At 38.1% G+C, this 16,646-nt stretch overlaps 2 protein-coding genes across 2 annotated transcripts; one reads left to right on the top strand and one right to left on the bottom strand.

Moving 5' to 3' along the window:
• Positions 1–2,557: 2,557 nt before the first annotated feature.
• Positions 2,558–6,044, top strand: LOC122974284 (GTPase IMAP family member GIMD1-like). Its single transcript, XM_044342307.1, has 3 exons — positions 2,558–2,753; positions 4,599–4,861; positions 4,933–6,044. Exons 1-3 carry the CDS (start codon positions 2,609–2,611, stop codon positions 5,212–5,214), a joined length of 690 nt encoding a protein of 229 aa, XP_044198242.1. The 5' UTR covers positions 2,558–2,608; the 3' UTR covers positions 5,215–6,044.
• Positions 6,045–6,176: 132 nt separating this feature from the next.
• aimp1b (aminoacyl tRNA synthetase complex interacting multifunctional protein 1b) lies at positions 6,177–16,646 on the bottom strand. Its single transcript, XM_044342146.1, has 7 exons — positions 16,537–16,646; positions 10,703–10,797; positions 10,078–10,191; positions 8,880–9,050; positions 8,597–8,790; positions 8,166–8,337; positions 6,177–6,440 (listed from the first exon to the last, which is right to left on the bottom strand). The coding sequence occupies exons 1-7, from the start codon at positions 16,566–16,568 to the stop codon at positions 6,274–6,276; spliced, it is 945 nt and encodes a 314-aa protein (XP_044198081.1). The 5' UTR covers positions 16,569–16,646; the 3' UTR covers positions 6,177–6,273.

Below are 16,646 nucleotides of genomic sequence, written 5' to 3'. Positions count from 1 at the left end.
TCTTAGAATTCTAAGATAACAGCATCTGATTATTATTATTATTATCATAAATATGAGATTAATATGAGAATATAATTATGAGAATATTTCTGGCATTAAATAGTAATTCTGTTTTTCACCATAGTGAGATCTTAAATGAGAAGCTTAAATTATGAGATAGTATGAGAAATATTCTTATAAGTATGAGATACTTGATTATGAAAAACTTTTCTTTCTCGTAATTATAAGTTTACACTTAGTAAACATAACTTCCCATATGACTCATGATAGTATCTCAGTATTATGAGAATTGTGAGATCATAATGTAAGTTATGTACTGTACTGTACATCATATAATATGAGACCATAGTCCATAATTATTCATAACTGAGATAATATGTTTATGAATTAGTCTCATAACTATGAGAGAGATCATTAAAAAATCTAATTTTGTGAATGTTGTGTTGAGTACCTGTCATAAGATTTCATAATTAGATAGTATCTCCAAATTATGAAAACTTAAATCATATTTGATTAATAATTATATTATACTTAATTATAAGAAATGTTTTTGAACTTCGTAATTATGAGAATGTTGTGTTTCTTATAATTATGAGATCTCTTAATTTTGAATTAATATCAGTATTATGAGATGTGTGTATGAATCAGCAGATAAGAGTTGAAAATGCATGAAAAAATAGCTGAAGCAGTGTGAATACTTGGAAAAGTGGGAAAGGGATAAAGGATGCAAAATAAAGACTAAGCAATGATTAAAGTTCAAATGGGAGTTTTAGAGCAAGAACTTAAATCAGCTTAAGTGCACTGAGATGAATTTCAGGTTTCCTTTAATTGTCTTTGTTGGAATAAAGATAAAACATCAGCTGAGGTCTAAACCCTGACAAGAGTAGAACCATAAGCACTTTCATTTTGAAAAATTAGGCCCATCCCTACTTTCTTGTTAATATTCATTGACCATTGGGGGCTTTTATTTTGAAAAGCCTGGCTCATCCTGACTCCCCTGTTATGATAAAGTTACCATCTTGGGCATTTATTTTGAAAATCGGAAATGATACTGTGTGTGTGTGTGTGTGTGTGTGTGTGTGTGTGTGTCACAAGTTGCTATGGTGACAGAACCCAGTTTCAGCCAAGAAGCCAAAATTTGCCATCAAACAATTTCTTATAACTAAAAAACTAAAAGTCACATTGGAAAAAAAAAAATTCAGATTGAGCGACCAGAGACTTTACTGTTGACTCTGATGTATAAGTGTCCGTATGATTTGAAATAAAGGAGCTGTGGCAGGTTATGAGGCACCATCATCTCCGTTTTTGACAAGGAGCTTCAGAGCTCAGATAACATGGGAGTCAATGGGACTGTTAGACAGAACTTTCCGTGCTATGAGGCGATTTATTTTAAAAACCGTGAATCCTATTTCAACAGAAGTAACATCAGATGAGAGAGGACAAATTTGTCTACATTTTGATGTGTAAATTGTGCTTGTAGAGTGGAAGCTGTGAGAGTAAGATGATAATGTGTTGAAGATTTTTGATAACATTTGAAGTCATAACTACAAGAAGTTTTAGTCACTAGATTAATTCATTAACAACATTCGGAAAAGTTTTTTAGATCTTGTAATAATGACTTATTACTTCATAATAACAAGTAAGTATCTCATAATTATGAGAATGTTGATACTAAGTCGTAAGTCGTAATTATTAAATCTAAAAAAAACCTGGTGGTTGGTGGTGGATCTTTTTGTGGTGCTAATGGGCTTCCATACCCGCCACTTATCTTTTAAGTTGTCCCTTTAACTCTAAACAGCAGGGATGTTTGTCAGTTTTACAGCATAATAAAACCACAGAGCGAGAGACAGATGGATATGACTGGTTATTATTTAACCAGTAACCACCCCTTCATTTGCACACACACACATAGACACGCACACACACATACACACACATATACACACACCTCCTATATCAATAAGTCCTGGAAACGTGTCTGTGTTTGCCTCTTGTGTTACGGTAAAGCAGGTAAGAGTTCACTTTTGTAAATTCTGTTAATCTTACAGTGTTCTGATGGGTCGTACTTGATCAAGTTGATATTATTATATTTTCTATCTATAGATTTTCACAATGACTCACCTATAAAGTCAGGTTTTAGATTAGTTTTGGGTCAAATCCAAAGTGAGTGACTGCATTGTCTATGAGCAACCACTGTCGACTGTTTGACTGATGAATTTAACATTATTTCCATTTCCATTGGTGGAGAGTTTGTATAAAGAATAGATTTTAAAACATACCTAAAGAAATTGTTTGGTTTTAGGGGATTTTTTATTATTTATCCTACTAAACCAGAGTAACACCAAGTTTTTTATTTTGCCCAGAGAATACATGGAATTCAATTTATATATTTTTTTACCCTAAATTAGTAGGTTATATAAAATGTAATACTATTTAATACACTGTTTAAATTTCAGGAAAAAATATAAAAAAATTTCATAAATAAAATGAATAACATTATAAAAAAGGAAGTGTTCAGGATGCAAAGTCATTAATTGCCAACCACTAAATGCTTCGAATCATCAATCTGCAAAACTTATTTTGAAAATTCGTTCCATTGTATCCTGAGATGGATCCAAGCACAGAACAGAGTTACCACGGAAACAACCCCTTCAGCATCATCAGCGATGGCGAGCGGGAGGCGCTGACACTGAACGTGCTGTTGCTAGGCGACAGGCAGAGTGGGAGGAGCTCTGTGGGGAATGCTCTGATTGGTTAGTAGTTCTACGGATTCTTCAAGTCTCACCGCTGAAATGTCACTTTAGGCATCTTTACATTTTACCTGCAAACTCATCATCATCTTCTCCTTTTCTGCATTTGTGTCGTGAGTCATAAAAGTGGTACATTTTGAACTTTTGTTCCACCTTTGGAAACCCATTTCCACCAAGAAAACAAAAGACATGAGACGCCATGCATGACCAAAAAAGAAATACTTGTGGTGACTCAGAATTTTGACCCAGTACTTTCTCATTAAAATTGTTAGATATTAAGTCAGAGTTTTACTGACACCAGCATTTAAAACAGCAAATATCTCTTTCCAGTAGAATCACTGTAAGCAGTGGATTTGCAGTAAATCTGCACAAAATTCTGACAAAAACTAACAAGCAATCTGTTGACTTACAGCAAAGTGCTGATCTTCCATCAAACAGACAACCAGAGAGTCCAAAATAGGGGAAACTATTGTAGCTTAATAGTTGTAGGCTATGTTAGCATGAGACAGGAGTCCATGCTACAAACACCTCTTCTGAATTAACTGCATGAACTTTTTGTCAGTGGTGAAAGAAGTACTAAGATCCTTTACTAAAGTAAAAGTATCAATACCACAAGTAAAAATAATTAACTTAAAGTCCTGCATTTCAAATCATACTTAAATAAAAGTATAGATTTATTATCAGCTAAATTTATGCATCATTTTGCAGTGTGTCTGATGCATTTAAGGACCAGTGTGTAGGATTTTGTGCCATCTAGTGGTGAAGGTGCAGATTGCAACCAACTGTATACCCCTCCCTTCATTTGGAAGGAAGGGGTATTCAGTTGGTTGAGAGAACCTACAGTGGCCACAAAACATGAAAGTCCCTCTCTAGAGCCAGTGTTTGGTTTGTCCATTCTGGGCTACTGTAGAAACATGGCAGAGCAACATGGCGGCCTCTGTGTCCTGATAGTGACTAAGCTAACTAGCTTTCTAATTGAGAGTTTGCAAGTTGACTGACAGTTTAAAAGCTAGCTAACTTCTTAACTTACTAACTTCTAACTTCTTATTAATAAAGCTTCTTCTTTATTAATTTAAATGATGTACATTCCTGAGAAGGAAACAGCCAGAGGGAGTAAACAGCAGAGAAAAGAGGAAGAAGCTCTGACAGATATTGTGACTGACAGCATTAACATGTTCCCAGCTTTCTCGCCAGCTACAGTTCATCAAGTAGACTTCCAAGTAGTCATTAAATCAACTAGTAGAGTATAGTAGAGTATTTATATTTTTATCATACATAACTTTTTGTTAATGTTTTTCTTTATTTTTATTTTCCATTTCATCAAACCGTAGATACTATAAGCAATGCAGTCCACACATTTCATCATTCTCCCGTCAACAGGCCACAAACAAACAGAAACAAAAAGCAAAAACAGTGCTTCAGTCATATATGATGAGCCAAAATTATGTCTTTACAATATCAAAACATTGACTCTTTCTGGCATTTAGTATTTTTCCAAATATGAGATAAAAGGTGACCAAAAAAATCAAAAATTTGTCCACAATTTTTGTTTTTCGACAGCTTCTCTGGGGGAACAAAATGAGATATTTGATCAAGAAATCAATTAAAAGTTGGAGCAGTCTTGTCTTTCCAACACAACTATTTTTTTTTTTTTTGGTAAAATAGGTATTGGTGATAAGTTTTCTTATTTTTAATCTGTCTAGATTCTGATTTGGCATGAAATTTCTTTCCTGGCAGAAATGGGCTTCCATAGCTTTCAGCTATTTAACAAAAAATAGTGAATCAACAAATAAAATTATGAAAATTTTACTGATAAAATTTGTATTTATAAAAACGTGTATTTGTCAGGCGGACAGGGATTCCAAACAGGCACCTGCAGTTCTGGCATTTCCACGACGACGGAGTGCCAGCTCCTCAGGCGAAATTTCCCGAGGTATTTCAGAAGGCAGGGGGCGGAGTCTGACCTCACGCTGAGAGTGATTGACACGCCCCCTCTGCTGCCCAGACCACAGAGCGTGCATGAGCTCTGTCCTGAGGGCGTGCACGTGGTGGTGCTTGTATTGAGAGCTGATCTGCCGTACCTGAACGCACACCTGGAGCAACACGTGGAGGTAAACAAAAAAAATCTTCACACTGTGCTGTATGTATGTTTTTGTGATTTATGTATTTTATGTGTTATCAGACTCTCTTCAGTCCAGAATGGCATCACCACACCTTACTCGTCCTCACACATGCTGACCACTTGAAAGAGGCGGAGCTTCAACCGTCAGTCTACTTAACCCAGACAACTGATTCGCTGAGAGCTCTGGCTAAGAAGGTAGCGGGTGGGGTCTCATTCTTGGACAACAACTGCGATTGGCTGTCGATCAGAGGACGACCGCTGAGAGACCGACTGCTCCGCCTCTCAGCCAGGAACCATCACACAGCTCTGACCGTCAGGACAGAGGTCTCACTCAGACCCTGAACTCTGGTGCAAGTTTACCTTCAAACATGCAGTGATGTGTCAAAAGATGTCAGAAAGCCACACAAATGAAAACAACTACCTGTCAGAATCTACCTGAACGTGCAAGTAATTTTGTCATGTAACAATAAAAAAATAGTAAGTGGTGGAAAAAAAAAAGTTTAACTCTTTCTCTCAGGGTGATAATTGATTATTTAGTTTCCTGTAAAGCTGTGATCACACAGCAGGGCGGCCCGTGGCATATGCCACATAGGCGGTCGCCAAGGGCACCAAATGAAGGAGGGGGTGCCAAACAAATGGGAAGTGGGTTTTTTGGAAATATGTATTCTACAAGTTCTCCCTTCTTAATGCTTTCCCTGCCTTCACCCTCACTTGCCTTTTTGAGTCTGGAGGACTGGGAGGACTTTGTCTGGGCTGGAGGTACCATTGTGGCAATTGATTTTAGTGCAAATTCGTATCTTCTTGGACTGGAGGTTGCACTTTTTTGGGGCTCCGATCTAAATATTTTGGGGCTTCAATTTAAAATCTCACCTAGAGCACCAACAAGCCCTGTCACACAGGACATGAGTTTAGCAGCTATTTCTATTTGCTTTAGTGATGTTTGGTGAGTATTGAGGATTGTTTGCTGTAGAGTCGGATGGATCGATGACTCAGTTATCAATACTTTCATATATTGGTGCCATGAGTGATGTTTTTTTACATAAAATACTTTGTTTTATACTCCAGAAGTGTCCCTTTTGTTTCTGGAGAAGTGACCTTAGTACCTGAAGTTACCAAATACTCAAGTCTGAGCAGAAATATGTCATCACGGCTTATTATCTCTTGTCCAATCAGATGAAAGAAGAGGCAGGCCTTCTAGTCTTATGTAAACACAAACACCAGAGGAATCAGATGATTGTTTTTAATCAATAAACAACAATTCTGAAACATCTGAAATGAAATGAAACATGTTTTTTCTTCTTAAGTTAGCTAACAGCACTAGCTAATAACATTAGCTACATTAGCTAAGCGATTTACATCAGCTGATTCTGTGGTTGTTAAGCTACAGCAGACAGGCGGTGTCTATCTGATGATGCAGTTGGTGAGGGAGGGGGCCCTGCACAGCCCCTTCCCCTTCACCTCGAACCCGCAGCCTTTGTAGTTGGCCACGCCCTTGCAGTCCACCTGCAGGTCGGGCTTAAGAAGCTCCCAAACCCTCTGCTTGGACTGCAGCTCTCTGTCCGGCTCACCTGATCACACACAAAGAGAGAGAGAGAGAGAGAGAGAGGTTCATGATTACCTGGAAAGAAACATTAGAAAATTCCAAAAGTCACTTTCACTGCTTTGTAGACAACTGACCTGATGGACCAACCAAACCAGCATTTATTGTTATTATTCTCAATGGAACTGATGCCATCAGTGGATTCTTTTACTTAGACAAATTAAATCTGAGCTTAAGAGTTAAACTTTTATGAACTTTGACACCCAAATTTGCGCTATTGACCAACTGCAAGTCGTCTTGACAGTGTTGAAGTCTGAGGGAATGAAGACCTGGAGAGTCCGAATCAAAGGATGCTACCATATTAGCTGTGTCACAACATTTAATTTTATATAGGCTAACTAAGCAGCAGCTAACACATCTCGAGACTGATGTTCCTTAAATTGCCACCGATGGCCGCTAGATGCCCCAATAGACACCCATTCAAAAAGCCTCAACTTCTCTCTAGAAATACTGAGTCAATCATTGTTTTCAGTGAGTCATTCTGGTCTCAGTCTCTAAATTCAGGCCCTCTAATAAGTGTGCTGGTGGTCATTTTGGAAATTATTGCTACGTTAATAAGATTCAAAGACTTATAGTAGCTTTGATGTCTGCCATATGGGCGTTGATTGACAGCTGTGATTGACAGTTGGCTCCAGGACTCACACTGAGTTGGACTATTGTCGCAATATTTCACTAAGTTTAATGTGACTTGATTACAATATCTGCTGTGTTAGCACTGTTTAGCTAAAGTAAGTAACATTAGTCCAAGTGTGCAGCGCTCGGTGTTCCCAGTAAGCTAGCTTCAGTCAGAGGTAAAAGGGCGTGTTTCAAGGGCGTGAAAGGCAACACCCAACGGTGCTTATTTTGAATCATCACCCACTTCTCAATTTTTTTGTCAACGCCTCAAATAGGTCTGGTGTTTTTCTCACTGATGGTTGTTTTTCCAACCACAACTGAGTTAACTGGAGCTTTGTTGGTGAGTTTAAGAGGGACATCATCTCCCTGTGACAGAAAAATGGTGGAAACTGTGGATGAGATGGACGCAGCTGTAAAGGTTGTTGTAAGTCGACATAACAGAAGTTAACTGCTCCTCACAATCTGTACCGCAGACACTTCACTTGCTCCTGATTGGTTAGGATTAGTTAGCAAGCCAGCTAGCTTGTTGTGGCTAACTATTGCTAGCATGTTGTTAGCAGTTAGCTCGCCAGCCATAGTAGCTCACCAACTAGCTGTGTAAATTGTTACTAAATCACCATGCAAGTCTCCAACACCAGCTAGTTTGAATTCAAAGACAGAACAAGTGAAATTAGCTATTAGCTGTTAGCTGGGACACAAACTTCTGATTTAAAATTAATTTCTTGAAAGAAGTTTGTATTTTTACAGAGAAATTTACTGTTTACTTAAGTATAGACTGATGTTTTGGGGCTTTTTTTGTTTGTTTGGATTTTGGAGACAACCTCTCACTTAGAGTAGAGGATCTGCTCCCTCAACATTATTTAATTTTGTGATTAATTTAGTATTTATTGTATTCTGAACTTATATTAATTGCATTAGTAGTATTAGTGTTTATGTCTACCTGGCCAGAAACTGCATATGGAAATGATAAATCTCTTTGTATGAGATCAAGGTTTTTGTTCATGACCCTTGGCAAATAAATGTAGCAAACTAAACTGAACTAATTAATCCAGAAGTTTATCAGCGTAACCGTGGTTACCGGGGTAGTTGAGGAAAGTGACTCTGTCTCCTGGTGCGGATCCAGTGGGCGGGGCCAGCAGCTCGATGAGGTCATCAGAGTCAGAGCAACACATGAGGCGAGCCTGAGAGACCACGCCCCTCAGTTTACAGGCCTTGACGTTGCATAGCAACACGGCGAGACCACCCTGGAGCTGCGGAGAGAGAGACATGAAATACTTTTTATAAAATTAATGTTATTTGTTAAACCTGTGCTTTTCCTACTATGACTACTTAAATCGTCTGCTGTGACAGAGGACTACGATGTAGGGAAGTGAGTATTAACAGATTCGTGGATAAAAGAGAGGGAAAGGGATGGGTTAAAGAGGAAAAGTAGGGAAGACAGAAGCAAGAGTGATGTGTAAAAATGATTTAAAGAAGGAGAAGAGGAAGACATAAAAGTGAAAGAGATACCTCCTCCAGGTCTGTTTTCCCTTGCAGCTTACTGACCACCGTGCGGGGGGCGTTCTCTCCAACATCCACCTCCTGGACGGAGAGCATCTCAGCCAGCGGGTGACGCCGGACGCTGAGGATCCGCCCGACTCTCAGGTCCAGGCGTGACACGTCGACCTGAGGCTCCGCCCCCAGGCAGAGAGAGTCGGGGCGAGCTGAGAGAGAGAGAGAGATGTAACATCAGATTTTTTTCAGTCTTTTATTTTACTTCCTTTCCTCGTTTTTCTCTCCCTTCCCCACTCACCCTTCCTCTCTCCTCTCCTCCTCCTGCTCTGTCTCTCTCTGCGGTCATGTGATGAAGAGGAGGAAGGAGAAGCAGCTGTCGCACCAGCAGGGGAAGGAGCTTGATTGGAAGGTGCGTTGGGGGCGGGGCTGCGAGTCGAAGGAGGCGGAGCCGGCGAGAACAAGGCTTTGGCTGGAAAGAAAAAAAGAAGGATGTGATTGTTTTTTAACTGATATTAAGAATTTAATTTGATGTATCTGGATTTTTTTTTATCTTCGAACAAAACTTAATTAAGTTCTTATTAAATAAGAGAAAGATTTCCTTCTGTAAGTAATCCACTGTGGTTTATTGTTATTTAAATGTAACCACAACCAACACTGAACCAGCTCAGAGGGAAAGAAAATCATCTGCAGTTGTGTGTATTTGTGTTTATGTCTTTATGTCTTTATGGGGACCAGTGTGACTCTTAGACCTTGTGGGGACATTTAGGAATGTGAGGACATTTTTTTTTTAAAAGCGCAGATATTAAAAGATCTGAAACTGGAAACAAAAAGCATTAATGATAAGTAAGGGCATTTTTGAATAGTAAGAACTGTCAAAGTGAGAACTTTTTATTTGAAAGGTCAGGATCATTTTGCTAACTAGAGATATTTTTTTAAGTTACGGAAATTTTTGGAAATTGGGGACATTTTTGGGAAACTCAGGACATATTCTAAAAAATGTAGGAAATTAGAAAGGCTAGAAACTAGAACTGGAAATTAACAATTTTAATGGGAAGTGTGGGCCTTTTTGCAAGTGAGAATCATTTAAAAAAGACATTTTTGCCAACTTTGGATAGTTTGAGACATTTTTAGAAAGTGAAGACAGTTTTGAGAAGTGAGGACCTTCTACAAACATGATATTTGAATTTTTAAACTAGAAACTTGAACTAGGAACTAATGACATCAATGCGAACTGGGGGCATATCTGGAAAATTGGGATATTTTGGGAAAAAAAACCCATCAAAAGTGAGGACCTTTTGCAGAGGTGAAGAAATTTTAGGAAGTGAGGACACTCAAAAAGTTGGACATTTTATGAAAACGGACATTTCTGGAGAGTGGGGACATTCTGTCTTTCTCATTAATTTGGTTCTTGAAGGAGCTTTTTGAGGATTAAGACTTTGTCTCAGGGTTAATGTTAGAATTAGCTTTAGGGTTAGTATAAAGTCTGTTTGGTGTACCGGTGCGTCTCCTCTGTTTCTCCTGAAGCTGAACTCTCAGCTGCTCGATGTCTTTCTTCAGTTTGGCGTTTTCCACCAGCAGCTTTTTCTGCTCTCGAACTGACGACTGCAGAACTGAAACAAACACAAAAACCGAACATAGTTTTCATCTTGTCAACAAAAAGGGGCGCGTTACCAGCAGTCCCCTACTTGAATGCTTGTTGGGTTTTTTACCACACATTATATTTCAGTTACACACACATTAGCCATGCCTAAAAGTCAGAGAGAAATACATTCATTAAACATTAGTTGACTGATAATGATCTTTTTAAGGATCAGCTGTAACAGCCCCAGGGCCTCTGCCAGGACTTGTGTGTGTTGTGTTGCTGGTTCCTGGTTAGTTGGAGCTGGAGGTCATCAAGGAATTGGAGGCAGCTGGCCACTGTCTCCAAGTTGCATAAAACCCGTCCCATCCTGGTAGTCTGGCGGCTGCCTGTTGCCTGGCACCACGTCTTGTTATGATGTAGTTATTTTGATTTTCTGTATAGTTTATTTGGTATTATTTTAGTTAAACTGGTAGCATGTTTTCCTTTATTTGTTCCCTATAACACAGCATGAATCAGAGATCAGTTATTGTGCGTCTTACGTGCTTTCTCTCTCGTCAGGAGGGCGTGAGTTTTAAAATACTCCATGATCTTCTCGCCATCCTCTGGATCAAGCTTCATCAGAGCTGCTGCCAGGCTGAGAAACAGACAGATAGGAGCTGTTAGCCACAGAGAGTCGAAGTGAAACCAGAACTTCCTGGTTCTGTTCCAAAAGTAAACCTCATTCAAAGTCCCATTGACATTTTTAGAAATGTATAAAAAACTAGTTTGCTCAACATGATGTTGTGTGATTTACCCCACATGTTCAATTAAGGATGGTAAATGAAAATAATCTGTATGTAATTATACCGTTTATTTAATTTTTGTGTTTCCCACAAGCCCAAATACATGAATACCACATTTCAAAGACAATATTTATACAAATAGTCCGGACTTTCTCTACACCGAAATATAGTAATTTAAATTATGTTGAAACATCAGTTGCATCTAATGCATGACATTTTCTCAAAATTGAGGACATTTTTTAGAAAATAAAAAAGTGAGGACATTTCCGGAAAGTTTGTAAAATTTTTTGAAAGGTGTCAAATGACCTCGAGATTCAATCAGGAGTGCAAATATATCACACATATCTCAGTTATCTGTTTATTGACATCTCTCATGCAAACACGATGAGTTCAAACTTAAAATAAAGGGTTATAATATCTTAGTAATCTGATCTGTTTACAGTGTGACTGCAGTGGGCGGGGCTACAGCACAGCGACATGACTGAAAGTATACAAATCAGACAGGCAGTGATGTCATCAACTCACTGATCATATGTTTATATAGATGATATCTTAGAGGAAAGGATGTGAATGTTTTTGTCATGGCCAGAGGGCAGCAGACACATTCAAACACACACACACACACACACACACATTGTAAAATGTCAGAATTAATTCTGTAGCAAAACAGAAATGAAATGAATCCCGTTGTCTACCTCCACTTCAAAGCACTTCCTGTTTGACACCTGATTGACAGGTGGATTAGAGCGCACACCTGTCTGGATGTTTAAAGAAGCAACTGTTCACTAACAAGTTAAACATATTGACTTAAAAGGTGATATGTTGTGTGTGTCACTTAGTTGTTTCTGATTAAAACTAGTTGACAAAAAGTTTTAATTTAATGGTTTCACAGCTTTAAGTGTTAGAAGAGATGCTGCAACTCGTGGAATATGTTGTTATTAGTCTGCATCATTCATGATGCTGTTTGTAAATGTGGTATTTTGTTAACTTGCCATATGGAGCCATCAAATTCAAGTTTGCATAAGCAGAAAACGCCACTTTGTGTGCCAAATTGAAGTAAAGTCCTTTCAGTGCAGAAGGCTAATAATTACATATCTGCAGCTCACGTGTCAGTGTCTTATTTAACTATTTTTATTCTTGTTGTTTATTTCTTCTAATGACTTTCAATGAATAACTTTCAAGTCCAATCAAGTCTTTGTGACTCAAATCTGAGTCAAAACTCAAAAAAGTAATATGTTCAGTAACAATAAGCACAGTGTTCACAAGTCAGTTATATTACCAGTGCAGGGAGGAGTATTTAGATCCTTTACTACAGTAAAAGTACATAAGTATTATGAGCTTGATGTAGTTAAAGTATTGCAGTAAAAGTACATAAGTATTATGATCTTGATGTAGTTAAAGTATTGCAGTAAAAGTACATAAGTATTATGAGCTTGATGTAGTTAAAGTATTGCAGTAAAAGTACATAAGTATTATGAGCTTGATGTAGTTAAAGTATTGCAGTAAAAGTACATAAGTATTATGAGCTTGATGTAGTTAAAGTATTGCAGTAAAAGTACATAAGTATTATGAGCTTGATGTAGTTAAAGTATTGCAGTAAAAGTACATAAGTATTATGAGCTTGATGTAGTTAAAGTATTGCAGTAAAAGTAGTGGTTTGGTCCCTCTGACTGATATATTATTATATATGACATCATTAGATTATTAATAGTGAAGCATCAGTGTTAGAGCAGCATGTTACTGTTGTAGCTGCTGGAGGTGGAGCTAGTTTACACTACTTTATATACAGTTAGCTAGTTTAGTCCTGTGGTTCCCAACCTAGGGGTCGGGCCCCTCCAAAGGGTCAGCAGATAAATCTGAGGGGTGGTGAGATGATTAATGGGAGAGGAAAGAAGAAAAAACAAAGTTCTGATACACAAATCTGTTTTCAGTTTTTTGGACTTTTTCTCTAATCTTTGATTTTTGCTGAAATATTGGATCATTTGAACATTTATTGAAATGAAAGCATGTGAGAAGTTTAGAGGGAAAAATCACTATTTGGTGGAGCTGTTAACAACTCATAGACATGTGAAATGTGACCCCGACTACACACTGCTTTTTGTAAGACGTCAAAAGACAAAAAGGTTGGAAACCACTGGTTTCATCTTTAACAATGTGTTGTATTTTAAAAGCTTGTTATATTATCCATTGTGTCAAATCTTCATCTGAAAAGTAACTAAAGCTGTCAAATAAATGTAGTGGAGTAGAAAGTACAATATTTCCCTCTGAAATGTAGAAAGTAGCATCACATGGAAATACTCAAGTAAAGTACAAGTACCTCAAAACTGTACTCAAGTACAATACTTGAGTAAATTTACTCAGTTACTTTCTACCACTGTATATTACAGACTAAGCATTGAATAAGTTCATAATAATCACATAGAGTAGTTCATATTTGAGTTTTTGAGTTTTTGTATTTGATATGTTTTTAATTGTACAAAGAAAGACTGAACATGTCGGTGAAATGAACTGAGACATGAAAGCATAGAAAGAGCTGTCAGTGAAGTTTAGATAGATGTTATCTGTGATGAAGGAAGGTAGTAATACCATCAAAGGACACACACACACACACACAAACACACACACAGGCTATATGAAACCAGCCTATTTGCATAACGATAAACAGAAACGTACTGACGCACCCGTCCGCTGTGAACCTGGTGAACATTTTCATACACAAACACACTAGAATGTCACTAACACACGTGTCTGTATGAGCTCATTATTAGAATGAAAATCCCCCAGAAACACTGTCACTGTTTAAAAAGCAACAACCAATAACATAAGAAGCAAATGTTTTCCAAATTTTAGTTTTTCGTCACGTTACACAGGCATATTCTCTTCTAGTTCTTAGTTACTTAAACACAAGAAGCAGCAGATTTCATTTCAATAACTCTTTATTGAATTAAATGATGCATAATTCTGAGAACAAACTGCCAAGAAGGAGTAAACAGCTCACTACATAGAAAATAGAAAGAAACTCTGGCTAGACTCGCTAGTGTTAGCATATTCCCAGCTGGTTAGCATGTTGGCTAGCATGTTTCCAGGCCTTTACGGAACAAGTCTAAGCATAAATCTTCAGCCATACTAGCATACTGTTCATTAATAAACACTTTAAATGTCCTTATACCTGCTTTTAACTACGTCATTGTGTGTTCCCATTTATTAACTGTTTATGCTGATTATAATTGTTACATATGGAAGACGAAAGTTCAAATCTATCAACATAACTAAGTCTACAGCCATGCTAACAGGTCTGTGAGGCTGTACTTGAGCTAAATGCTAACATCAGCATGCTAACATGCTTACAGTGACGATGCTAACATGCTGATCTTTAGCAGGTTTAATGTTTACCATGTTCACCATCTTAGACTAAGGCTGCATTAGGCCGGCTGAATCCTAAAACACTGTTTTTGAGCTGAACGGCATGCATCCACAGCAGGAGTTTCAGCTCATTTCTGCAAATACCTCCATCCACATTAAAACACCAGATAATTCTCCCCCTACTGGGCATGTGCAGAGGACAGACCAGAGAACCAGCAAAGAAGAAATGGTATACTGTTTCCGTTATTTCCAACTGTCACCATCTGTTTTGTCAGCGTTATGACAGCATCTCTACAAAGCTCCGTTTTCCCGGTACACTATGGCGTTTTCACATTTATACACTTTGGAGGCAGTTTTGGAAAATCTCAGTTTTCAGGGGAGAAAAACCCTGTTTTAGACTAGATGAAGGGCCAAAACAGATGCGTTTACCAATTAAGCCGGCTTAGTGTGGACATGTAGCCTTGCATCGACAGACCAGTTCCCAAATGTGAATTAATCTGGAACCTTTCAGTTCATTTTTGATTTCCAAGGGGCGTTATCAACGGGCGCAGACCAAAATGCCAAAATGACACAATTAGATAGTCCTACAACCCACCAGAGCAAGAAAACATGTGATGTACAGCTGAGCGACAGCCCTCTGTGGCCCTCTGTACAGTCATCGTATCAAATCTGCCCCATATCAGATAAACAGTTGTGATTGGCTCAACCCGGGGCCAGGTCTGAACAGGAGGGGGGCCAGACGCATCTGCCAAAGCAAATAAAACATGAGCTCACAGATTCATCTCATTCCCAGACTAGTAGACATGGTCTTAGTTTAGTATGTTAGCATGTTAACATTTTCTAATTAGCACTTAATACAAAGTACAGCTGAAGCTGACGGGGATGTCTTTAGTTTTGCAGGTATTTGGTCATAAACCAAAGTATTGGACAAATTAAAAGTTTGACCAGATGATGGCTCTGATGCCCCAGATTTCTTAACAGTTTATCCAATACTTGTTGGCAAGAATTCATCCTCTGGGGAACATGAATGTTTGTACAAAATTTCATGATAATCCATCCAATAGTTGTTGAGATATTTCAGTCTGGACCAAAGTGGTAGACCAACATTACCATCCAATCACATGAAGATGCTAAACTTGTGTTTGTCACATAAGAGGACATTACATTGACTTATATTGATCCACTGGACACTAAAGCTCAAATTACATTATAAATTATGGTCTTTGTCTTTGTAGCTGCAAGAGTCCATGTGACATAAATGTTGTCACCTGCCCAAGTCTGCATACAGCCCAAAATTTATTACCATGTACATACATGTGAACACAAATTTCCACGTATGCAACCACCCAATGTAGTATAAACAGGTGTACCCACTATACGAGTCTTGGAATATATTTTGGGCCTTTACCAAATATTCCAAAGTTAAGGCAGCATGTTAACCAAACACCCAGTCTTAACTCTATAATGTAATGGTTTACCTTTTGGGGACCAGTTTTTTGTCCCCAAATGGGTGTAGAGTCCTCAGAACGTGAGTGTGTGAACAATTTATATGTCCTCACAATGTGATTAATATACACACGTGCAGCAGCTGCTAAACCACTGACATGTAGAGAGCAATGCAACAGCTGCAGTCAGGCCTGCTGCTATAAATAACACAAGCTGGTACGACACAACACACACATACAAAACACTGCTCTTTAATACTGACACCAAACTAAATTATTAAGAAGAAAATGAATCAGAGAGAAACAAAACAAATGACGTCATTTCAAGTTTTAAAAAAAAGAGCACCTTAAATAAACAAAATATTAATCCAAGCTTCTGTGTATTTTCCTAAAGCAAAAATAAAAACATGTGCACTCAAACATTCTCCATTAAATAAGAGGACTAGGCTACAAGAATGGAAAAAACAAAGAAGAAGAATTTATCTTCGGGCAAAGAAATGTCTGCAGCTGTGGAGGCTAAAAATGAACACAATTCACTGGAATTAAATCTCATGTACATCAATGTAAATGACAAATTCTTTTAGACAACTTGTGTAGCTTGTAAAAAACTCTCCAAGCAGACTGAATGTCTGATTTAACCTTGAAATGATCCTGTTATTATCTTTATTTAAAACTTTGTCACACCCTTTAAACTTGTCAATACAAAGAGGAGAAGGTGAGTTTGTAGTAAAATCAATAAAAGACGACAACAAACACACACAGAGACACATTTGGAGGTTGTACCTGGGATGAAACAGGTTGTCGGCGTTGTCCATGTTGGAAGATGTTGTCGGTCGGCCGGTCAGACACAGATAGCTCCGAGTCGGACTTCAACTGAGACGCACACTCTGTCA

The sequence above is a fragment of the Thunnus albacares genome, chromosome 22, assembly GCF_914725855.1.
Source record: "Thunnus albacares chromosome 22, fThuAlb1.1, whole genome shotgun sequence".
NCBI classification, from domain to species: Eukaryota; Metazoa; Chordata; class Actinopteri; order Scombriformes; family Scombridae; genus Thunnus; species Thunnus albacares.
Note: the sequence above shows the minus strand (reverse complement) of the source record. Positions and strands in the feature narration are given on the sequence as shown.